The sequence below is a fragment of the Henckelia pumila genome, chromosome 3 (assembly GCF_033568475.1).
Source record: "Henckelia pumila isolate YLH828 chromosome 3, ASM3356847v2, whole genome shotgun sequence".
Lineage (NCBI taxonomy): Eukaryota > Viridiplantae > Streptophyta > Magnoliopsida > Lamiales > Gesneriaceae > Henckelia > Henckelia pumila.
Window position 1 is genome coordinate 157,544,791 of NC_133122.1, and position 25,719 is coordinate 157,570,509.

Consider the following 25,719-nt stretch of genomic DNA (forward strand, 5'->3'; position numbering starts at 1 on the left):
ACACTTTAACATCTTAAAAAAAATTTATAATACCAAACACATCAACATCTTTAAGTTGTTAAAATTAAGTTTATACAATTCCAAACACTTTAACATCTTATTTTTAAAATAAAACTTGACAACTTATAACATTCTAAAACAACTTTTAAGCTCAATCAGCTTATAAACGGTTTTTAATGAGCTTCACCAAACACACTCAAAATACATAACACTCATCCACAGTCTATTTTAAGTCAAACAATACATAATTTTTCTTGTACTTTTCACCCAAACGACAGAACATTGATGATAGACAGCTGAAAAACACACTGATATGTAAGAAATCATTAATAATCTTGACTTTTACACACAAAAAAAAAAAAAAAACAAAACAAAAACAAAATCACTCTGGTATCTGATAATCCTTGAGCGAGACTGTATCAGCATCTGCATTTCGAAGCCATCCGAACTTCTCCAAGAAAGGATTGTTCAAGATCTTTGTGGGGTAATTGTGAATAAAATTTTCCCACACATTCTCCCCTTGCAAATCTCTCATGACTTCCCAGAGGCAGCTGTTGCATTTGAACCCTGCACCGAAACTCACCATGAAAACCCTGTCACCTTTCTTCAACCTCTTCTTAGCGTCCATGTAAGCTAGAACATACCACAAGCTACTCGCCGACGTGTTCCCGAACCGATGCAGCGTCATCCTTGCCGGCTCCACGTCAAACTCACTCAGATTCAGACTCTGTCCAATGGCGTCGATTACAGCTTTCCCTCCCGTGTGTAAGCAGAAATGCTCCACCCCCGTCTTGAAGTTGATCTGCGGCCTCGCGGTCGACGCGGATTTGCTCCATTTTTGTTGGATTTTGGCGGCATATTGCAGCAAAGTGAAGCGAATGAGCTCCCGGAGGGGCAAGATTTTGGGAGCTATGTATTGTAAGTTGTCTACGAATGCCCGAGTGGCGGCGGAAGGGAGATTCTTGCCCAAGTAGAAGCCTTTGAACCCTTTATCATCTTCTTTTTGGACACAGCAGTTGTAGGATTCGTCGTTTCCTCCATGATGGGTTCTCACTAAAGATTTGAGCTTGAACATGGCCTTGTGCTTCAATGACGCCTTGTTCGTCAAAATCATGGCACACCCCCCTGTTCTAAACAGACAATTTGTTAGAATCATGGACCTCTCATTTCCGCTGTACCAATTCGAGCTCAAAGACTCGGAGGCTAAAACCAGGGCAACGGTATCTTTCCGGGTTTTGAAAATGTTTTCGACGACATTCACGGACACCAAGCTGGCACTGCATCCCATCCCAGAAAGATTATAAACCTTGATGTCTTCTCTCATGTTGTAATGATTTATAACCCTGGAAGATAAAGATGGGACAGTGGCGAACATGGATATGTTTAATACGAGGACGTCGATTTCTGAAGGAGAGACGTTCGTTCTCTTTATGAGCTTGTCGATACTGTCGTGGAAAAACTCATCCGCTTCCACAATCCCGTCGCGTACAGTGGGACACGTCTCCCGGCCTTCGAAAACCATCCTCGGAGCATAAGTCTCCTCACCGATGCCAGAGTTTACGATGGCTTTCAGGAGGAACTTGTACTCGTCGAGGCCGAGGTGTTCGTTTCTCATGATCACCTCCCCGGAGAATTTCGTGCTCAGCTTCCTCTCATCTGTGGGCATGTAACACTCGTAGTCCAAAATGTAGCAGTTTTGGTGATGAAGTTTTTTGTCGAGATTTTTGTATAGCATGTAAAAGAGAGGCAGCAGAGGGAGAGAGCAGAACAAAATGTGAACAAGATCCATATTAACTGCGACAAGTTAATTAGTTGATTGGAGAGAAATATGAGAATGGGCAATGTGTGTATATATATATATGCTTTTGGAGCGGTAATGCTACATGTAACAAAGGATTACGCCATGGATTACACAATGTATTTGAAATTACATTATTATCCTACATGCATTTTTTAAAGATTTTTTCCAAATAAAATAAAGAGATAATCATGTAATTTCAAGTTCACTGTGTAACCAAATGTGTAATCCTGTTTACATGTAGCATTAACCCTTGCAGCAAATGAAAGCAATTATGCATAATGCAGCATAAACTTAATATTACGTATGCTTGGCCAATTTGTGCTGTCTGTGGGAAGTTGCTTCGTTAATGTCTACATTCAATAAATATTTCCAACCCATATCCTGATTTCTCATTGATTGCGGTTAGTGTTTTGTCAGAAAGCGAATTAGTAGGTCGAAATCAAGATTCATGTCGTGCACCAATCTCTACAATGATAAGATATCCTTTACTTTGGACATAAATTAAATATTATTTATGATTTTGTTTTTGAATTTCATCAAAAAATTATCGTATCAATTGAAATATCCTTCCATGTTATGGGAAAATTCGACCCTACAATTGTGGTATTGCCCCAACTGTAGGGTGAAAGGTCCAGATTTGATTTATTTTCATGTGAGTTTCACATTTTTTGTGAACCCCACATAAAAATAATTATGTGTGCAAATCTGAACCCTTTCCCTACAGTTGGGGCAATACCATAACTGCAGGGTCGAAGATCCCCATGTTATGATGTTTATTTAGATCTTCTAATATGAATATTTGGTTGCATTCTCAACAACTCATTTATATGCTTACTTTGATGATGATTCATGATATACAAGAACCATAATAATATATAATTCATATATTTTATTTTTCGAAAGATTACATTTTTGGTCCAACATATTTACATATTTGAGGTTATGATTATTTATCTAGTCGAATTTTAGTTTTAGTCATATACGTTTGAATTTTTTATAATTTTAGTTTTTTTTTATTTGAAAATATCGACTTAACACTACACACATCAAAATCATTTGATGTTTTATCAATGTCATGTCCTAGAAACAACTACAATTGCACCAAAAAAAATACTGCGGATTAAGATTGAAATTTGGAAAAGGTCACAAAAGATAAATATAAAAGACCCAAAATATTGCAATTTTCAAAGGCCCGAGTTTCGAAAATTTTATAAGGTACCTTCTGAGGGATGAGTCGGCTTCAGGGTACTACCTTGAGCCAGTTATCGATCGACACGTGGCAATAAACTTTTTAAATTGTTTATTTGTAAAAAGTCTGCTGATTCTTTGGTTTGACTCTTCGTATCTCCGATCATGGTTAACCATGGTTTCGAAACCATTCATTTTAGATCTGAGAATCTTCATCCTCTCATTCTTTTATCATTTTCCTGAAAAAAATTACAACGAAGAACAAAACGATTTCAGCGGTTTTTATTTTTTTCACCAATCCACTCTAGTTTAAAAAGAAGTCGGTAGAAAAAGCTTATCGAAAGAGGGCTCCATCGTTAGTTGGGTGTCTCACGTGCAAATCGAAGAGGTGCAGATTTATTTCAAGGGATCCATCATTAGTCGATATTATTCTAATCCTATTGTTCACTCTGTGAAAAAAAGATTTGCCTCTTGATAGTATAAGTTTCAAAGACGAAAGAGGTGAAGATTTTCTGCAGATCGCGAGGTGCGGATCGGTTTCAAGGTCTTCATTGTTAGTCGGTATTTTTCTAACCTTATCGATGCATTTTTCTTTGGGGGTGGGGTGGTTAACTGATTTTTGAACTTGTTTCAATATTAACTTTGGGTTAATTTGTCGAATGAATTAGTGATTAATTTGATAATGGAGTTGACGCAAGTTTCAAATAAACAGCTGAATTTATGATGAGACAAAAAGTTAACCCATATTTTAGGTAAATGTGTTTTAAAAAACACGATGCTTTGTGAGTGTTCAAATCAGAAATCTGACGGAAGATTAATCTTACAAAACAAGGAAAACCGTTCATAGAAAACAGTTCATAGATTTCCAAAAGACAATTTAATTCTAAATGAAGAAATAATTCTGTTTTCTTGCTTAAAATCCGAACTAATATTTTCTAAACATTGATAAAATTAATTTAAAGAGTTTAAGGTCCTTAGCAGCAACAAATTCAATCAATTACTAAGAAATTCAGTAATTCATGCCCCAAACTCAAGCTATTAGTACAAATGACCCAAATATGCAGATGATTTGAGCCTTTGCGGTATTAATTGCGTGTGAAACTTCAAAAATAAAATAAAATTATTGAAATTTATTAATTTTCACTCCAATAACCAAAATTTCCCTCGAACAACTTTTGTTGTACTAAAAGAAGATAAATACCTAAATACTTGCATTAATAGATGAAATGATAAAATTAACTCTACCATTTTAAAAAAATGCAAGGTTTAAAAGTCGAACACAAAGTCCAATGCTTAAAAATGATAAGTCAGATATTATGATTTCATCAACTACCAAAGAAGACATGTTGTGACAAGAATTTGAACCACCACCAGCGATAAACCAACAATAACTGCAGAAAATCAATCATGTGACAAAAAATTGAACAACTAGATGTAAACCAATAATAAACTGCAGAAAATAAAACAAAATGCGACTAACGAACAAAAAATAAAACAAATTGAAGAATCTTATTATTTTTCCAAAGTGACTCGTTGCTTGCTTCAGTCTTTTCGTCGGTGGGTTTGGTCAGTCGATGGATTTCGGTGGTTGAGACCGTAGGCTTTCTGGCGCTTGAATGGGCGTATTCTGCATGTGGGGGTTGAGAAAATTCTAAGAAGTCAATGAAATATATATATATATATATATATATATATATATATATATATATATATAAAGAGGTAAATATATAAATTTGTCTTTGTAGGGAGTCAAAAAACAAGTGTTGGAAAAGTTAGTGAATGAATAATCGGAGGGAAATAAGTTTGTCCAAATTTTTGGAGAAATTGTTGAATTAATTGGAGGAAAAAGTCTTGTCCCACGTTGAAAGAATTCCAATGTGTTTGTATACTTAAATAATTCAACTTTGGATTATGGGATTGATCCCTTAGGGCACCGATGTTTTGTAAAGGGGCAAGACGCTAATTGATGCAACTAACACACGCGCACGGCCGGCGCGGTGAGGTGAGGTCTTATGATCCTATTATTTTTTTTTGGATAAAATTGAGTTAAAATGCGCAGCCCTCACCTACTGCATAAAAGTGGCCGCCCGAGCGGTCAAATATTACCGCTCGAGCGCAACACTATATTCTGCGGACAAAAGGTTGGCCAAGAGTGTCCGCCCGAGTGGTAGAATTTTACCGCTCGGGCGCAGCAACAAAAGTGCGAGACAGAAGGGTTGGCGGCCCGAGCGGTAAAAAGTTACCACTCGAGCGTGTCGTCTGTGCTCCGAAAAGTTGCATTTTTTTGGGCTTTTTCTGTCATTGATTGCATCCTTAGGCCATAAGATGTGTATTTAGACATCATGGTATATATATAACTGATCATATATGCAGAAATAAGTATGTTAACAATCTGATAACTATTTCTGCAAAATCTCTCCTCCTTCTCACAAAAAAAAAAGTTGACACATATTTTCTTTCGACGAAGAACGAGATATTTGTTGTATCTTATAGACGATTGCCGCCAACGCCAACGTTGAGCACTGTTAACGGGCAATTTCGTTTTACGGATAGAAAGATTTTCTCGCCTCGACTTGTTTGTTGGTGGTGTTGCTGTTATTGGTGTTGTGGTTCAGAATTCGGGTCCTTAATTTATGATATTTTTGGTTTCCAGGTAGAGTGGTGTTGTGAGTTTAATATCGGATAGATCGAGCCAAACAATGGACGTCAAATTGTTGGCTTTGGATTTCCTTGCTCTTACGCCCTGCCCCACAGGCCTATCCCGAAGAGGTATGCCTGTTTTACATGTCGAGTCTCTGGGAATCGTGGTGACCCGGGAGCACAAACCAGGGAAGTTCCTGAAATTCACCATCGATGATGGCACTGGTTGTATCCCCTGTGTCCTCTGGCTCAATCAACTCGTCTCTCCTTACTTCTCCAGGCGCGATCCATCAGTTGTTCGATTTAATGCCGATATGGCAGCCAAACTTACCTCGCAGATTCACCTGGGTGCTGTCGCAAGGGTCCGCGGGAAAGTGAAGGCCTACAGGGGCACGCTCCAAATAACTGTTTCCCATGTTGTTTTGGAAGCAGACCCGAATGCACAAGTGCTGCACTGGTTGGATTGTGTGAGGTTGGGGAGAAATTGTTACGACAAGTTTCCCAACAACAGAGACAAGGGTAAAAAATCATGTTGATCAATTTGAAACTTTACACTGATCTTTCTGGGTACGTACAAAAACAAATTCAGGGTTGATCTCTGATGATTATTGTGTATGATGATCTGGTGAATATATGTAGTTGTTTTGGGTTCATCCTTTATCTACTCCATCGTTTTTTCTTGAGTGGGAAGGGGTTTGTCCGAGACTTCGATCTCATAATCAACTATAATTCATCGACTCTAGTCTATGACCATATATCATTTTCATCTTTAATTTCTGCAGTTTTTTTTGGTTATATCAATCTGTTCGAAGATATGCCCTGTCCTACCATATTTTATTTATATTTACCGAGGGATTCATGAATTAGATTTGGTGTGCACATGAAATTTATGTAATAAATTATATATTATTACAAAAAATATAATATACATAATTTTAAAAATTCATTACACTGTACTATTGAAAAAATATGAGACAATTGTTTTTTTTGGGTTATTTATTTTTTCAGATTTTGATTTTTGTCCGCTAACTTTGTCTTTTTTTTTTTTGCAATTATAGTGTTTTTTTTCGATTTGACGTTACCATGAAAACAATGTAGTGTTGATGTGTCGTTGATTTGTATAATGTCATATCAACAATTTCAATGAAAAAAAACTAGAATTGACAAAAATAAAAAATTGTACGACTAAAACTGAAATTTGATAAAAATAGATGATCAGCATCGTAAAATGACAATTTACACGACCAAAAATGCAGTTTTCCAAAAAAAAAAAAATTGAACTTTAGTGGATCAAGTTATAAACTTACATAATAAAAAAAATATTTGGAGGGAGCTACAACCTTACATTGACCTAAACTAGATCTGTTATTGTTTATTTACATAGAGTGCTTGATTTCATTTTATTTTATCATCTTGTAGTTATATATTATTCATCGTCTATTATTCGAATCAAATGTGTCCAAAAATAATAGTTTCTTGCACATGATGATACAATTTCATGATTCATCTTTGTGTTCAAAGAGGTAGAAGAATGTAATGGCTCATCCGCCAAACCTTACAACTCCACGAAAATTTATAATTTAACCCCACCACATCCGCATATATCTTTCAACTAACTATTCCATCTAAATAACTTCTCTTCTTTTCCCTATATGTGATTTCGCCATAGTCATCTAAAAAAGTAAAAATCTTAACTCGATTTAAAAATAAATTAAGAAACCAAGATCTCATGATAACATTAATCTGTGGAGACGGGAGAGTATATATATTTTGAGATTTGGGGTTATTATTAGGTTTATCAAATAAAAGTTTGTCTTTGGAGTATCACGAAATATTGGAAGATCGAAGCCATATAATTTGGAGAAGAAATTGCATATTATTATTATTATTATTATTATTATTATTATTATTCCAAGCAACTAAACCATGTAATCCTTTCATTAGTCAGTCAATATGACCTGGTCACGTTGAAGAGTTACGTAACCAAGTGTAGCAGTAATAACAGTGGGGACTACTTTAACAAAGCCATGGAGTTGTAAGGTTTGGCGGATGTGATGGGGTTAAGTTATAATTTTCGTGGAGTTGTAAGGTTTGGCGGATGAGCCATTACATTCTTCTACCTCTTTGAACATAAAGATGAATCATGAAATTGTATCATCATGTGCAAGAAACTACTATTTTTGGACACCATTTGATTCGAATAATAAACGATGAATAATATATAACTACGAGATGATAAAATAAAATGAAATCAAGCAATCTATGTAAATAAACAAGGACAGATCTAGTTTAGGTCAATGTAAGGTTGTAGCTCACTCCAAGATTTTTTTTTATTAGGTAAGTCTATAACTTGATCCACTAAAGTTCAATTTTATTTTTTTTTGGAAAACTGCATTTTTGGTCGTGTATATTGCCATTTTACGATTTTGAACATCTATTTTATCAAATTTCAGTTTTAGTCGTACAATTTTTTTATTTTTGTCAATTCTAGTCTTTTTCATTGAAATGATTGATATGACATTATACAAATCAACGACACATCAACACTACATTGTTTTCATAGTGACGTCAAATCGAAAAAAATACACTATAATTGCCAAAAAAAAAAAGGACAAAGTTAGCTGGCAAAAATCGAAATCTGACAAAATAAATAACCCAAAAAAAAAACAATTGTCTCATATTTTTTCAATAGTATAGTGTAATGAATTTTTAAAATTATATATATTATATTTTTTGTAATAATATATAATTTATTACATAAATTTCATGTGCACACCAAATCTAATTCATGAATCCCTCGGTAAATATAAATAAAATATGGTAGGACAGGGCATATCTTCGAACAGATTGATATAACCAAAAAAAACTGCAGAAATTAAAGATGAAAATGATATATGGTCATGGACTAGAGTCGATGAATTATAGTTGATTATGAGATCGAAGTCTCGGACAAACCCCTTCCCACTCAAGAAAAAACGATGGAGTAGACAAAGGATGAACCCAAAACAACTACATATATTCACCAGATCATCATACACAATAATCATCAGAGATCAACCCTGAATTTGTTTTTGTACGTACCCAGAAAGATCAGTGTAAAGTTTCAAATTGATCAACATGATTTTTTACCCTTGTCTCTGTTGTTGGGAAACTTGTCGTAACAATTCCTCCCCAACCTCACACAATCCAACCAGTGCAGCACTTGTGCATTCGGGTCTGCTTCCAAAACAACATGGGAAACCGTTATTTGGAGCGTGCCCCTGTAGGCCTTCACTTTCCCGCGGACCCTTGCGACAGCACCCAGGTGAATCTGCGAGGTAAGTTTGGCTGCCATATCGGCATTAAATCGAACAGCTGATGGATCGCGCCTGGAGAAGTAAGGAGAGACGAGTTGATTGAGCCAGAGGACACAGGGGATGCAACCAGTGCCATCATCGATGGTGAATTTCAGGAACTTCCCTGGTTTGTTCTCTCGGGTCACCACGATTCCCAGAGACTCGACATGTAAAACAGGCATACCTCTTCGGGATAGGCCTGTGGGGCAGGGCGTAAGAGCAAGGAAATCCAAAGCCAACAATTTGACGTCCATTGTTTGGCTCGATCTATCCGATATTAAACTCACAACACCACTCTACCTGGAAACCAAAAATATCATAAATTAAGGACCCGAATTCTGAACCACAACACCAATAACAGCAACACCACCAACAAACAAGTCGAGGCGAGAAAATCTTTCTATCCGTAAAATGAAATTGCCCGTTAACAGTGCTCAACGTTGGCGTTGGGGGCAATCGTCTATAAGATACAACAAATATCTCGTTCTTCGTCGAAAGAAAATATGTGTCAACTTTTTTTTTTGTGAGAAGGAGGAGAGATTTTGCAGAAATAGTTATCAGATTGTTAACATACTTATTTCTGCATATATGATCAGTTATATATATACCATGATGTCTAAATACACATCTTATGGCCTAAGGATGCAATCAATGACAGAAAAAGCCCAAAAAAACGCAACTTTTCGGAGCACAGACGACACGCTCGAGCGGTAACTTTTTACCGCTCGGGCCGCCAACCCTTCTGTCTCGCACTTTTGTTGCTGCGCCCGAGCGGTAAAATTCTACCGCTCGGGCGGACACTCTTGGCCAACCTTTTGTCCGCAGAATATAGTGTTGCGCTTGAGCGGTAATATTTGACCGCTCGGGCGGCCACTTTTATGCAGTAGGTGAGGGCTGCGCATTTTAACTCAATTTTATCCAAAAAAAAATAATAGGATCATAAGACCTCACCTCACCGCGCCGGCCGTGCGCGTGTGTTAGTTGCATCAATTAGCGTCTTGCCCCTTTACAAAACATCGGTGCCCTAAGGGACCAATCCCATAATCCAAAGTTGAATTCCCGAAAGGGCTGCCGTCCGATGGGTACACGAAAGAAGGCACATCCATTGTCGGGAAAAGGCTTGGAGCTGCCGCTTTGAAATTTAGCTCTTCCGCTTCGTGTCGTGGATCTCTTCAAAAGCAGTTTCCCACCATACCATGAAGGCATTAGGAAAGCTCATCTGAGACCCCTAAAGGGACTATTTAAGTATACAAACACATTGGAGTTCTTTCAACGTGGGACAAGACTTTTTCCTCCAATTAATTCAACAATTTCTCCAAAAATTTGGACAAACTTATTTCCCTCCGATTATTCATTCACTAACTTTTCCAACACTTGTTTTTTGACTCCCTACAAAGACCAATTTATATATTTACCTCTTTATATATATATATATATATATATATATATATATATATATTTCATTGACTTCTTAGAATTTTCCACATGCAGAATACGCCCATTCAAGCGCCAAAAAGCCTACGGTCTCAACCACCGAAATCCATCAACCGACCAAACCCACCGACGAAAAGACTGAAGCAAGCAACGAGTCACTTTGGAAAAATAATAAGATTCTTCAATTTGTTTTATTTTTTGTTCGTTAGTCGCATTTTGTTTTATTTTCTGCAGTTTATTATTGGTTTACATCTAGCTGTTCAATTTTTTGTCACATGATTGATTTTCTGCAGTTATTGTTGGTTTATCGCTGGTGGTGGTTCAAATTCTTGTCACAACATGTCTTCTTTGGTAGTTGATGAAACCATAATATCTGACTTATCATTTTTAAGCATTGGACTTTGTGTTCGACTTTTAAACCTTGCATTTTTTTAAAAATGGTAGAGTTAATTTTATCATTTCATCTATTATTGCAAGTATTTAGAGATTTCTCTTATTTTAGTACAACACAAGTTGTTCGAGGGAAATTTTGCTTATTGGAGTGAAAATTAATAAATTTCAATAATTTTCTTTTATTTTTGAAGTTCCACACGCAATTAATACCGCAAAGGCTCAAATCATCTGCATATTTGGGTCATTTGTACTACTAGCTTGAGTTTGGGGCATGAATTACTGAATTTCTTAGTAATTGATTGAATTTGTTGCTGCTAAGGACCTTAAACTCTTTAAATTAATTTTATCAATGTTTAGAAAATATTAGTTCGGATTTTAAGCAAGAAAACAAAATTATTTCTTCATTTAGAATTAAATTGTCTTTTAAAATCTATGAACGGTTTTCCTTGTTCTGTAAGATTTCAATTCTTTGAGTATAGCTAAGTGGTGAGTAAAATAGCTTTATATGCATGTTATCTTCTCAGGAAATACAGAAAAATAACTTGAATATGAAATTGTTATTTTGTATCCTTTTTAAAATTCCAAGATCGAAAATTTGGTAGTGCTTCGTGCTAGTTGATTATCTATATTTTGTGTATTGTTATCTTGAAATTGTGCTGGGAATTATGGAATCTTTTTGTAGATAAATGAAATATCTAACTGTTGTGAACTATAAATTCTTCAACCAAACTATATATGTATTAGGAGGGATTAGTCCAGATAATGTGAGAAATCGGGTTCATTAGTACAATCGTCGAGAGGTGGCGCTATTAATGATCTTCGATTGAAAATTATTCATGTTTAATGATGATATTCAATTTTTCTGTAAATGAATTGCACTAAAATCCCTAAACCAAAACAACACTTATCTGTCAGTCCATCTGTCTGTATTTTTTTTACTTCACTTCCTTACATAATTGATTTCTTAGTTCAAGCTCCCAATTTGCACAAATAGACTATATTGCCCTCTTCATTTACCATTTTTTTCCTGCCCAATTTCTCACCATTCGTTTGATTCTCTTTTCGGATTCAATGGACGAAAGCCGTCGTAAGTGATCTTCACCTTCGTTGGCTCCAAAAGCTCTTCTTTTTCTGCCTCCACCCGTTTCATCTTCATATTTCCACGTTCTTCGCTCTTGCATATTCATCGAAGCTGTGTGTAAGTGCTCGTCTTTTGTATTTGTTTGTTGACCATCGCTGCCTCCAAGTTGTTTGTTAATGTTGAGATTTTTCTGTCGATTTGATCTCCTTTTATATGTTTTTTTTTTTCAGATTTGTCTAGATTTGAGCTATTCAGACTCATTTCAAGTGGAATTGAGGTACTTGATTTTGATTAGGGTTTAAAACCAAAAACATAATGTCATTAATATCAATTATGAATGAGAAGTCTTCATTTTGTTTATTTATTATTTTTTTTACTTGAAATATTGGATTTTTAGTTGATATAAAGAAACGTTTAATTGTCATTGTGGTTTGGGGATTTATCAGGACATGATAACTTGGTGATTCAAAGTTTTTTTAATTGGTTGTAGCCCGCAAGAATTTGTTATTCAATGATTGTTCAAATTGATTGTATGAGATACAATCGAAATTCACAAATTTAATAAATAGATTCATGTTTTTAGTTGTTATATATAAAGTTGGGTCTTGTTTTTATATTTTATGTTTCGGTTTTGAAACGAAATTATGTTATAGCCAATATTGCACTTCTTCTAGTTGAAGTAAGCGAAGATTTTAATTTTTTAACATTGATGATACTAGTGCATGAATATTGAAGTGCAATGATTTTTTTTTTTTGGGATTTAAAAAATAATAATTGTAAACTCAATCCTTTTTACGCATCTATCTGCCAACGAATTTTCTTTATCTGAAAAAGATGAAATTGTTGTGCGATCCACTCATCAATTATTTTTGGCTTCTAATATTTTGTAATGTTATCTTCATTTTTGTATTTTTTAAATGCACGAATCCATGGTTCTCTTGTATATGATTTTCATAAAACTCTGAATCCAATGTTGCATGAAAACTTCTAGGTATAAAATAATAACATTTGGTTTAGATTGACACTTTTCTAAATAACTTTGAGGTTATATTTATGATTTATTATATTGTTCTTTGTTTGAAATGCTTGTATGTGAAATTCTGTTTGATTTGTGCCGTTGAAGGATGAAATATTTCTTATTTCATCTTTAAATGAATTATAGTTCTACAAATATCATATGCGAGAACTTTTATTGATTGAAAACAACCTTTATTTTTGTAGAATGGAATCTGGAGTAGTGTTGGGAAATTTAGTTTTGGTGTTTACAAATACAAAGATTAAAAGAAGGCCAAACTAATCAAGCAACTAAGAAGCGCTAAACTGATATATGGAGCTAAACTACTTCACGCTCAACTACCGTGCTCAACTGGTCGAAGATCCTAAACTGACTTCATCAGTTTACACTCGCTAAATTAAACTTCATCAGTTTAACATTACCAGTCTACTAGCTTGCCACTTCCGGATAAGTTCATCCGTACTCTGACACACTCTGCAGAAGATAGTGCCGCGATGCAAAGGGCAATATCGGCTCCATAATTTGTTGTTGATAGTGACAAATCCAACGGGAATAATTCAAACCCTATCTGAAGATTCAATTCGAATTTATGACCGTTATCAATCCAAGTGTATAAATAAAGATCTTGATCGATCAAAGGAGCTAACTATCACGCTCTGCAATTTTACGAGAATACTCAAAGTTTTACACGCTCAAGAATTGATCAAGGAACTCGAAGCACAAACGCCGAAGTGTTATTCTGATCATCGAAGGATCAATTTTGTGCTAAATATTTCGAGTTATATTCATTTTGTTCTATCAATCAGTTTAGGACTGAAACTGAGTTGTTGTACTAGGCGTTCTTGTTTAGGCGGTGTCTAAGTCCTAAACTGGATCGGGGTTTTGCAAATTGCTTGTAAAATTCAAAGTATTCTAGTGATATCCTTCCGAGGTGGAAGAAGGGGTGATGTAGGAGTGTTTGAAATCTTCGAACATCCATAAATATTTGATTGTGTTATTTTAGTTTACCCACTATCATCACCTAACCTAAACTGATACCCACTCAACATTCAAATCTGTAATTTGGCATATTTTCGCACATACTCTTGTTTGTCAAATTACATTAGAATTAAGATAAGTCTAGAACTCAGTCATTAAACCTATCGAGTTCAATTATTGTTTCACTAAACTGTTTACAAGTGCATTCACCCCCAACCCCCCCCCCCCCCTCTAAACTTGTAATCGATCCTATCAATTGGCATAAGAGAAAGGTTCTTATCTTACTCTTGAACACTGTATCAAAATGACTTCATTCAGCAAGATTCATATGTTCTCCAAAGAAGATTTTGATGATTGAAAGATTCGCATGCAAACACATCTATCAGCATTGGATGATGACATGTGGTTTGTCGTCACTGATGGACCTCTTACAATCACCAAGATTAATACTGCTATTGCTCTTTCTGGCGGTGGTCCTCAATATATTGAGAAGCCAAGAATCGAATGGACTGCAGAAGATAAAAAGAAGGCAAATCTTGACAATGTGGCTAAAGATATCTTGTATAAAACTCTTGACAAGAACACTTTCAGCAAGATCAAGACGTGCAAAACAGGGAAAGAAATCTGGGAGAAATTGATTCAAATCTGTGAAGGAAATGAATAGACTAACGAGAATAAACTGTCTGTTGCTACTCAAAAATTTGATAACATCAGAATGAAACCTGGTGAATCAATGACAGAATTTTATGAGTGAGTTAGTAGCATTGTTATTGAGCTTAATGGATTGGGAAAGACATATCCCAACAGGGAAGTCATTCTCAAAGTCATTCGAGGCCTTTTCAAAGAATGGGATGTGAAGACAATGACTACGAGAGAATCAAAAGACCTGAACAAATTGGAGCTACATGATTTGTTTGCAGACTTGAAGGCCTATGAGTTTGAACTACAAACTCGAGAGGAAGATCAGTCTACCTCTCAACTGACCAAGGCTTTGACTGCAGTCAAGATAGAATCACCAGCTCAACCAGAAAAGACAGCTGAACAACTGAGCAGTGATGCTATGTCTCTATTTGTAAAGAAGTTTGACAAGTTCATTAGAAGAAATCAGGAAGGGCCTTATAGAAGAAATTTTCAAAAGAAGGATGCAGTCGAAGAACCAAGAAGTTGCTTCAACTGTGGAAAAACAGGACACTTCATAGCTGACTGTCCCAAACCAAAGAACTTTGACAAAAGGAAAAGCTCAAGGGATTCCAGAAACACTTCAAGACAGAAACATGAAGCACTGGTTGCAAAGGATAGCAAAGCCAAATGGAGAGAAACAGATAGTGATTCAGAAGAATCAAACTACTCCTCAAGCTCCAGTGATGATGAAGAAGAAGTCAAGTGCCTAATAACAAATGATCAAGGACAAGAATCCACCAGTGAACAGGTATTCGATTTTAGTTCTGGAGAGTTCAGTAGAGAGGAACTAATCACAGCACTTCACGACATGGAAAATGAGTATCATAAACTGTCCCTTGCATTTGATGAAGTCAAAGCAAAGCAAGAGGACCTGCAAGATATCTCAACTGAATCCCACTGGGAACAATCAGTTGAGAAGAATTGTCTTGAGATAGAGATTTCTAAGCTTAAGACTGAGAATGAGCAACTCAAGATCAATATCATGAATCTTACGATAGAAAACAAAGGATGGATGATCTAGTAAGTTCATGGAATAGATCCTCGAGCACGCTGACAGAAATGCATGATTTACAAAGACCTCTACATGACAAAACTGGTCTAGGGTATGGTAAAAAAGTTGAAACTGGTGAATCAAGCACTCTACCCAAACTGAATATGTGCAAAGAAAAGTATATAAACTTTGTACGAGAAGTTAGAAAAAATGAACATGATAAACCTATCCTAATGACTTGGCAGTCAATAGAGCAGATGAACATGAAAAGATTTGGTATTGGCTTCAATCCTCAAGAAACTAAAGTTGAAACTGCTAAAATTCCTGAACGGACTAATTCATATCAATCGAATCCTATGAGAGGAAATCGAGGTCAATATCACAATTAACGTCCAGTTCAAAAGCGATATAGGCATCTCAAGGATATTGGAAAGGGAAAACAACATATGGTCTCCCCAGCACATCACACTCCACAATCTAGGGCACATAATGAAAGGGCACGTGTCCTGATTTTATATTTAATGATCAAACAATAAAAATTAATTAATAAAAACAGCGAAAACGAGTTAAAAATTTTCGTTTGGGCCTACAGAAATTTCGGCATGACCTATTCATAAATAGGACATCCCAAAAACATATATAACACAACTAACATAATATACTCGAAAATAGAGTCATATCATCAATTTAAAAACCTATAGCCGCACTGACCAGGACTAAGCACAAGCAGAGCTGGCAAGGCTCAATCACACAAACAACAATCCAAAACAAAGTCAAAACTATTCATACAAATACACATGGCATGTCCTCGGAAAATTTAAAATTCGCTAATATGATATATACATATATCTGGGAACTCGAATCCACACTCGACTCACTGGGTACCACTAGATGACGCTCCACCAGACGCGTCAAATCCCCCTGGATAACCTGCTATAGAATCACAAACATCCACAACATAAAAAGAAAACAGGGGTCGGACCCCAGTACGATGAACTAGAAAAATTACGACAAATATAACTAACATGAATAAAATCAAGTACAATGCAATGCGTGACATGTATCAATGAAATAAGGAATACCAAATGAAGTCCAAATAATTGTATCACAATAATATCAGTGGCCACCCGTGCAAGGTACGCAACAAACCTCGAATCATCACAGCTCCTCAACGCACGTATCATGAGGGCCTCAGGAGTGTACTAAGTAATGTCACTCGCTCCAACGATGACTCAACATATCTCAAGAGATCAATATCAATAACAATCAAAGGTATCAAGGCTCAACGTGCCATGAAAAACTGCTAATGTGCTTATTTGACGAATATCCTTAAATATTTTCCAATAAAAAGATATTTAAAATTTATTTTATTTTATTAAAAGAAAATAGAGATTATTCTCAATTCAGTACATTAACAATCAATGTAAATGAGTGAATACAATCATATAATCCACATAAGCACATAAAACACGTTATCACTCATTACAAAATACTTAATATCATTACATGCCATTATAGGCGTCGTAATATAAACAGCTCATACGTACCTCAACCAACACTTATATTATCACATAAAATATCTCACATATTTCTCGAATATTCCAATCATATGGAAAACCATTTGTTTAATATTAAATCATCCTATCAATGTCCAAATATCGAATAACCAACTCTAAAAGCCGAAATACCCAATATTTCATAATCTGAAATTTTCTGACAATTACCAAAAATTCTTGAAATTCATATATAACAATTCTAATACATCTAAACATCCAAACAGCGATTTAAACATCTCTATAATTCGAAAATCTCAAATAGTATAATATGAAATTTCAAAATATTGCCCCAATAATTTCTGAAAAATAGACAATACCTTCAATCGACTCCGATATAATACCTACAACCAATAATAAATCAAATATCAATTATCAGATGTCAATTGAATCAAAATTCCCAAAATTTGAAACCTTAGTCTCGAAATTTACCTCAAAGCTAAGAAATATAGCTCCAAATGAACTGAACAACTTTCCCCTAAACTCAGGCGACGCACGGCGGCGAAAAACGGCAGCGTGACAGGCAGCTGCCGGAATTCTGGTTTTGGGTAACACAAGAAAACCTTACAAAATGGGTATCAATAGCTAACTCTTGTCGAGAGTATTCCGAATCTATATCTATTTTCAAAAATCGATAACTGACGGAAAAGTTACATCAATTTGAAGCGACGGGAAAAGTTTGGAAACTAAAGAACAGAGAACGGAGATGACGATGAACGCGACTTGAGGAGAGATATAAACAATCTGACTATATATATCCATATCTATTTAATTAAATATGTATTTGTTTAATGTGTATCTTATTTTATTCATTCGAGGTTAAAAATGACCCGGTTTGAGTTTTTTCAACTCCTGTGTGCTCTATAAATAAAATATGCATTTTAATATCGTCTATAAATCGATATTTATCAGTACATATTTTTAACACACAAATTAATTAACATATTAAAATCGGGTCTTACATTTCTCCCCCTCTAAAAAGAAAATTTCGTTCTCAAAATTAACACACATCAAACTTATATACAAAGTAGTCAAACATCTACCACTGATAATACATAGGGAAATCAGAGTACATGGCATAAGTCATCACATTGTCAAACAAATGAGGCCATTCTTGACGCATTCTAGACTCCAATTCCCATGTAGCTTACTCTCTCCCATGTCTACTCCATTCTACCATAACCAAATGAATCGTCTTGTTCCTTAGTTGATTTTCTTTACGATCAAGGATCTGCACTGGATACTCAACATAGCTAAGGGAACTATCAAACTCCACATCATCAGCCCTCAAGATATGAGAAGGATCTGGTTCATACTTCCGCAACATATATACGTGAAATACATCATGTATCGCAGACAAACTCTGCGGCAAATTCAAACGATACGCCAAAATACCAATCTTTTCAACAATCTCGTAAGGACCGATATAACGAGGAGCTAATTTTCCTTTACGCCCAAATCTCATAGTACCACGAAATGGTGATACTTTCAAGAAAACAAAATCGCCAACCTGAAATTCTAAAGGACTACGCCTGTTATTAGCATAGCTGGCTTGACGATCCTGGGTTGTTTTCATCATTTTTCTGACCAGTTCAACTTTTTCTTTCATCTCTTGGATAAACTCTGGTCCCGACAACTGTCGTTCTCCTACTTCTTCCCAACATATCGGAGATCTACATTTCCTGCCATACAAGGCTTCAAATGGTGTCATCCCGATAGATACTTGATAACTATTATTGTAACAGAATTCCACCAAAGCTAATGATTCTTGCCAACCACCACTGAAATCCATTACAACAGCTCGTAATAAATCTTCAAGCGTCTGAATAGTTCTTTCAGATTGACCATCTGTCTGTGGATGATAGGCAGTACTCATGACCAATTTAGAACCCAAAGCTGATTGCAAACTAGCACAAAACTTAGAAGTAAATCTGGGATCACGGTCTGATACTATAGTAACTGGCACACCATGAAATCGCACTATCTGATCAATGTACATTTTTGCCATTTTCGTATATGTCCAAGTACGATCATATGGAATAAAATGGGCAGATTTACAAAATCTATCCACAATAACCCAAATGGCATCACAACTGGGATTAGAACGAGGTAGGTGTGTCACGAAATCCATAGTAATGCTAGTACTTGAGCCGTAGTCAATTTTCCTTTCAAAGTCTGAAAACTAGTTTCACATTCTTCAGTCCACACAAAACGTCGATCTTTTTGAGTCAATATCATCATAGGCCTAGCTATTTCAGAAAATCCCTTGATAAAACGCCTGTAATATCCATCCAAACCTAAAAAGCTACGAATCTCAGAGACATTGGTTGGTATAGACCAATTAAGAACAAATTCAACTTTACTAGGATCGACAGATACCCCTTGTGCTGATATCACATGTCCGAGAAATAATACTCTGTCTAACCAAAATTCGCACTTAGAAAACTTAGCATATAATTGTGATGTTCTGAGTTTTTTAAGTACTAATGTCAAATGTTCTTTATGCTCCTTCCTTGACTTAAAATAAATCAAAATGTCATCAATAAAAACGATAAAAAATCGATCTATGAATTCCCAAAACACACGATTCAATAAATCCATGAAAAATGCTGGAGCATTAGTCAACCCAAAAGGCACAACTAAGAATTCATAATGTCCATAACGCGTTCGAAATGCTTTCTTGGGAACATCTTCCTCTAGAACTCGAAGTTGATGATATCCAGAATGAAGATCGATTTTAGAATACACAGATGTACCGTGCAACTGATCAAACAAGTCATGAATTCGTGGCAAATGATACTTATTCTTCACAGTAGCCCGATTCAATTGCCGATAATCGATGCACATTCTCATCGTTCCATCTTTCTTCTTCACAAACAAAACTGGAGCACCCCAAGGCGACATACTTGGTTTAATATAACCTTTTTTTAGCAAATCTTGCAATTGCGTTTTAAGTTCTTTCAATTCTGCTGGAGCTAATCGATATGGGGCTCGAGAAATAGGACTTGTCCCTGGCATCAACTCAATGCTAAGATCTATTTCCCTCCGAGGCAGAAAACCCGGAATCTCATCAGGAAATACATCAGGAAAATTCTTGACGACGGGAATATCTGAAACTTTCAATTTCTCCACCTTCGTCGCATCAAGATCATATACCATAAATCCTTCATTTCTTATCGACAATAATCTAAACATTTCCATTGCCGATACTAATGAAATGCGAGATTGTGAATCATTACCGTAAAAATTCCATATGGTCTAAATCTCACAATTCCATGGAAACAATCAACAGTCGCTCTATAATTAATCAGTGTATCCATACCCAAGATACAGTCAAAATTAGACATAACTAGTTTTATTAGATTGGTTATCATGATCTTATCCTCAAATCTAATCACGCAATCTAAAACTATCTCATTAGACATCAAGAAAACACCAGCAGGAGTAGCTACAAACACAATATCCAATAACGGAGTAAAGGCAATCTCATGCTCATCAGCAAATGTAACAGATAAAAATGAATGAGATGCTCCTGTGTCTATCAAGATACGTGCATGATAATAAAAAATATAACAAATACCTGCAATAACTTCCCCAGGTGCATCTTGTGCCTGATCCTGAGTCATGGCATGCACTTGAGCCTGCTGTGGCCCTGGAAAACGCTGTTGACTCTGAGGAGATGGATACCTAGGCTGCTGAGTTGGCTGTACCGGAACATAAGACTGTGTAGGAACGTACGTCTGTACAAGAGTATATGGCCTAAAAGGTGGTCTTTGAGGAAACTGGCCAAACTGTTGTGGTTGCACTTGCTGTCTTCCAGCATTTGGACATACTCTAGCCGAATGTCCAACCTGACCACAAGTATAACATGTTCCTGAAAATCCTGTACATTGTGTACTCAAATGCTTACCACCACATCTGTCACAATACACCCTACTGGACGATCCAACTGAACTTCCACCACGACTACCACTGGAACTGGATGAACTAGGATGTGGCTTCTTTTTAAATGACTTCCCTCTGGTTTTAAACCAAGGCCTCTTCGCTTACTGAGAAGATTGAGTAGGCTGATATGGAGGTAAACCCATTGGTGTCTGCGAACTGCTTCCAGCTCCTTGAGGAACATATGCTGGGATTGGTTGTGGTTCACCCCTGAGTAAACTCGCTTCAATCTTCTTTGCCTTTTCTACTGCTTTCATATAAGTCGATGGAGTTCCAGTAGTCACCAAAGTGTGGATCGTTTGTTTAAGCCCCTTCAGAAAGTGCGAAAGCTTTGAACGATCATTCTTTGCAATGTGTGGGACATAAGACAGAAGAGCAGAGAATTGAGAAGCATATTCAACAACAGATTTATTGCCTTGAACAAACAAATTAAATTCATCTTCTTTAGCAAAATAATAGGATGCTGGTGCATATTTCTGTGCGAATTGAGTACGAAAAACTTCCCATGTGATCTTTTTACCAGAATCATAAAGTTTTTCTGGTGTCGTTTTCCACCAAAGTTGCGCACGGTCTTTAAGCTGAAATGGAACTAACTTCAATCGAATTTCGTCTGGATACTCTAGCCCATTAAACATAGTGTTGAGACTTTTCAACCAGTTTGCAGCTTTTTCACTTCCTTCATTGCCAAAGAACTTTTGAGGTTGCAACTCTTGAAATTGAGATATAACGAGACGTATTCCTCCCATCTTCTCAATCAATTTAGCCATTTCTGGATCAGTCTCAGCATGGACAGCTTTTCCCTTGTCAGGATTTACCTGTGGGTGTTGTTCCACCTCTAATTCCACATCCTTTGGACGTTGGACAACTGGTAGACCACGTCATCCCCTGACAATATCATCAAGATTTTTAACATTTTCCGCTGCAGACTCTTCTACAACTTCCTTTCCTTTTCTACCTCTTCCTCCCGGTTCCATTCTATAAGACACAAGGATTTACATACTGGCAGAAATATCTTAACTAACATATAACTATGATAGGAACTCAAAGTTCTAAGAAACAATAATAAACTAAGTTCCAAATCCAATAACTACTGGTTCTATCAGATAAGTTCAAATCAAACACAACAAGTAATTCACGTAAGAACAAGTAGTCACACACAGACGCAAACATTTTGTTAGTGTCTAAACTCGAGTGTCCTAGACTCTAATTCGAGCATATCCCAGTTTATGCTCTGATACCAAATGAAAGGGCCCGTGTCCTAATTTTATATTTAATTATCAAACAATCAGGATTAATTAATGTAAACAACGAAAACGAGTTAAAAATTTTTGTTTGGGCCTACAAAAATTTCGGCATGACCTATTCGTAAATAGGACATCCCAAAAACTTATATAACACAAATAACATAATATACTCGAAAATAGAGTCATATCACCAATTTACATACCTATAGCTGCACTGGCTAGGACTAAGCACATGCAGAGCCGGCAAGGCTCAATCATACAAACAACAATCCAAAACAAAGTCAAAACTATTCATACAGATACACAGGACATGTCCTCGAAAAATATAAAACTCGCTAATATGATATATACATATATCTGGGAACTCAACTCCACGCTTGACTCACTGGGTACCACTAGATGACGCTTCACCAGACGCGTCAAATCCCTCTGGATAACCTGCTATAGAATCACAAACATCAACAACATAAAAAGAAAACAGGGGTCGGACCCCAGTACGATGAACTAGAAAAATTACGACAAATATAACTGACATGAATAAAATCAAGTACAATGCAATGAAATGTAATGCAATGCGTGACAGGTATCAATGGAATAAAGAATACCAAATGGAGTCCAAATAATCGTATCACAATAATATCAGCGGCCACCCGTGCAAGGTACGCAGCATACCTCGAATCATCACTGCTCCTCAACGCACGCAGCATGAGGGTGCGGGAGCGACCCACTCGGCCTCATGCAATCATCATGAGTATCGTAGCATCGAGGGTGCAGGTGCGACCCACTCGGCCTCGTGCTACCTCAGGAGTGCACTAAATAATGCCACTCGCTCCAACGATGACTCAACATATCTCAAGAGATCAATATCAATAGCAATCAAATGTATCAAGGCTCAACGTGCCATGAAAAACTGCTAATGTGCTTATCTGACGAATATCCCTTAATATTTTCCAATAAAAAGATATTTGAAATTTATTTTATTTTATTAAAAGAAAATAGAGATTATTCTCAATTCAGCACATTAACAATCAATGTAAATGAGTGAATACAATCATATAATCCACATAAACACATAAAGCACGTTATCACTCATTACAAAATATTTAATATCATTACATGTCATTATAGGCGTCGTAATATAAACAGCTCATACGTACCTCAACCAACATTTTTTTTACCACAAAAAATATCTCACTTATTTCTCGAATAGTCCAATCCTGTGGAAAACCATTTGTTTAATATTAAATCATCCTATCAATGTCCAAATATCGAATAACCAACTCTAAAAGCCGAAATACCCAATATTTCATAATCTGAAATTTTCTGACAATTACCAAAAATTCGTGAAATTCATATATAACAATTATAACACATCTAAACATCCAAACAATGATTTAAACTTCTCTATAATTCAAAAATCTCAAATAGCATAATCTGAAATTTTGAAATATTTCCCCAATAATTTCTGAAAAATAGCCAATACCTTCAATCGACTCCGATATAATACCTACAACCAATAATAAATCAAATATCAATTATCGGATGTCAATTGAATCGAAATTCCCAAAATTTGAAACCTTAGTCTTGAAATCTACCTCAAAGCTAAGAAATATAGCTCCAAATGATCTGAACAAATTTCCCCCATACACGGCGGCAAAAAACGGCGGCGTAACAGGCGGCTGCCGGAATTTTGGTTTCGGGTAACACAAGAAAACCTTACGAAATGGGTGTCAATAGGTAACTCTCGTCGAGAGGATTTCGAATCTATATTTATTTTTGAAAATCGATAACTGACGGAAAAGTTACAGCGATTTGAAGCGACGGGAAAAGTTTGGAAACTAAAGAACAGAGAACGGAGATGACGATGAACGTGACTTGAGTAGAGAGAGAAATGATCTGACTATATATATCCATATCTATTTAATTAAACATGTATTTGTTTAATATGTATCTTATTTTATTCATTTGAGGTTAAAATTTGACCCGGTTTGAGTTATTTCAACTCCTGTGTGCTCTATAAATAAAATATGCATTTTAATATCGTCTATAAACCGATATTTATTAATACATATTTTAACACACAAATTAATTAACATATTAAAATCGGGTCCTTACACATAATTTAGTACGCACCTATAGGAACACCGAAACTGGTAAACTGGTCAAAGTCTTCCTGGTTTGGGTTTCTAAAGGATTAATCCCTCGTAGACCCAAATAGATGTGGGTATCAAAATTTATTCAACTTTGTGAATGCAGGTAACAATTACTAAAGAAAGAGTGGATGAATCATGGTATTTAGACAGTGGATGTTCGAGACACATGACTTGAAATGATAAACTACTGTCTGAACTCACTAAATGCCATGGTCCAACTATCACGTTTGGTGACAACTCACAAGGTAGGACCGTGGGTAAGGGTAAGATTATCCACGGTAACATAATCATTCAAGATGTTCTACTAGTTGAGACTTTGAAATACAACTTAAACATCATTAGTCAAATGTGTGACTATGGGTACTCTGTTGAATTTCAAAAGTTAACTTGTCTTGTTAAATATGCCTCTAGTAATACTATTTTGACAGAAAACAGATGTAGAAACACATATAAAGTATGCTGGAAAATTCAGTCTAGCAAACCAGTTTGCCTCGTAGCTTTTAACTCTAAGCGCAACTGAATTTGGCACAAGAGACTGAATCACCTTAATTTCAAGTCAATTGCCAGTTTGAGTAAGCTTGAGCTAGTAACATGACTGCCTAAAATTGATTTTTCCAAAGATAAATTTTGCTCAGCTTGTCAATTTGAGAAACAAGTTAGGCCATCTTTTAAAAATAAGGGTTATAACTCATCTTCTCGATGCTTGGAACTATTGCACATGGATCTATTTAGTCCAATACCAGTAACAAGTTTAGGGGGAATGAGGTATACTCTTGTCATTATTGACGACTACTCACGTTTCACCTGGGTCATTTTCTTAAAATCAAAAGACCAAACTGCTTCTCAACTGATCGAGATTTTTAAAAGACTCTTTAACGAAAAATCCAGTAAGATTAACAAAATCAGGAGTGACAGGGGAACTGAATTTGTCAATCAAACTCTATCTTCATTTTAGAGCATTATGGAATCAAATATGAATTCTCAGCAGCTAGAACGCCACAACAAAATTGTGTTGCAGAAAGGAGAAACCGTACTCTTAAAGAAGCTGCGAGAACCATGTTAGCTGATTCCAAAGTTTCTCAAAGGTTTTGGGCAGAAGCGGTGAACACTGCTTGCTATACTCAGAACAGATCGATGATATGTAAGAAATTTTTTAAAACCCTATATGAGATCTGGAATGACAGACAACCAAATGTATCCTACTTCAAGATTTTTGGGAGTAAATGCTACATTCACAACAATGATAAAAGTCATCTGACTGCATTTGATGCAAAGTCAGATGAGGGTATA

General features: G+C 35.9%; 2 protein-coding genes and 1 long non-coding RNA gene across 5 annotated transcripts; 1 reads left to right on the top strand and 2 right to left on the bottom strand.

The window, feature by feature from the left end:
- Nucleotides 1-205: 205 nt before the first annotated feature.
- Nucleotides 206-1,829, bottom strand: LOC140892055 (3-ketoacyl-CoA synthase 12-like). Its single transcript, XM_073300804.1, has one exon. It carries the CDS (start codon nt 1,787-1,789, stop codon nt 383-385), a length of 1,407 nt encoding a protein of 468 aa, XP_073156905.1. The 5' UTR covers nt 1,790-1,829; the 3' UTR covers nt 206-382.
- Nucleotides 1,830-3,152: 1,323 nt separating this feature from the next.
- On the top strand, nt 3,153-13,972 carry LOC140891951 (uncharacterized). 3 transcript variants are annotated; one of them, XR_012152664.1, is made up of 4 exons: nt 3,153-3,550; nt 11,874-11,989; nt 12,103-12,149; nt 13,094-13,972. It is a non-coding gene; the product is annotated as an uncharacterized lncRNA (long non-coding RNA). The 3 variants fall into 3 exon arrangements; XR_012152663.1 differs by lacking the exon at nt 11,874-11,989; XR_012152665.1 differs by lacking the exon at nt 13,094-13,972 and having other exon boundaries at nt 12,103-12,356.
- Nucleotides 13,973-19,208: 5,236 nt separating this feature from the next.
- LOC140889823 (uncharacterized) lies at nt 19,209-25,209 on the bottom strand. The gene is made up of 8 exons (XM_073297552.1): nt 25,170-25,209; nt 22,663-22,714; nt 21,923-22,007; nt 21,141-21,847; nt 20,671-21,008; nt 20,413-20,538; nt 20,012-20,299; nt 19,209-19,510 (listed from the first exon to the last, which is right to left on the bottom strand). Exons 1-8 carry the CDS (start codon nt 25,207-25,209, stop codon nt 19,209-19,211), a joined length of 1,938 nt encoding a protein of 645 aa, XP_073153653.1.
- Nucleotides 25,210-25,719: the final 510 nt, after the last annotated feature.

Coding starts and splice junctions, on each gene's coding strand:
- LOC140892055 (XM_073300804.1), bottom strand. CDS start 1,789: ATGGATCTTGTTCACATTTTGTTCTGCTCTCTCCCTCTGCTGCCTCTC.
- LOC140889823 (XM_073297552.1), bottom strand. CDS start 25,209: ATGACAAGAGTATACCTCATTCCCCCTAAACTTGTTACTG. Junction 20,539..20,670: donor ACCTGGGGAAGTTATTGCAG/GTATTTGTTATA, acceptor TTGTGTTTGTAG/CTACTCCTGCTGGTGTTTTC. Junction 20,300..20,412: donor TAATTTTGACTGTATCTTGG/GTATGGATACAC, acceptor GCATTTCATTAG/TATCGGCAATGGAAATGTTT.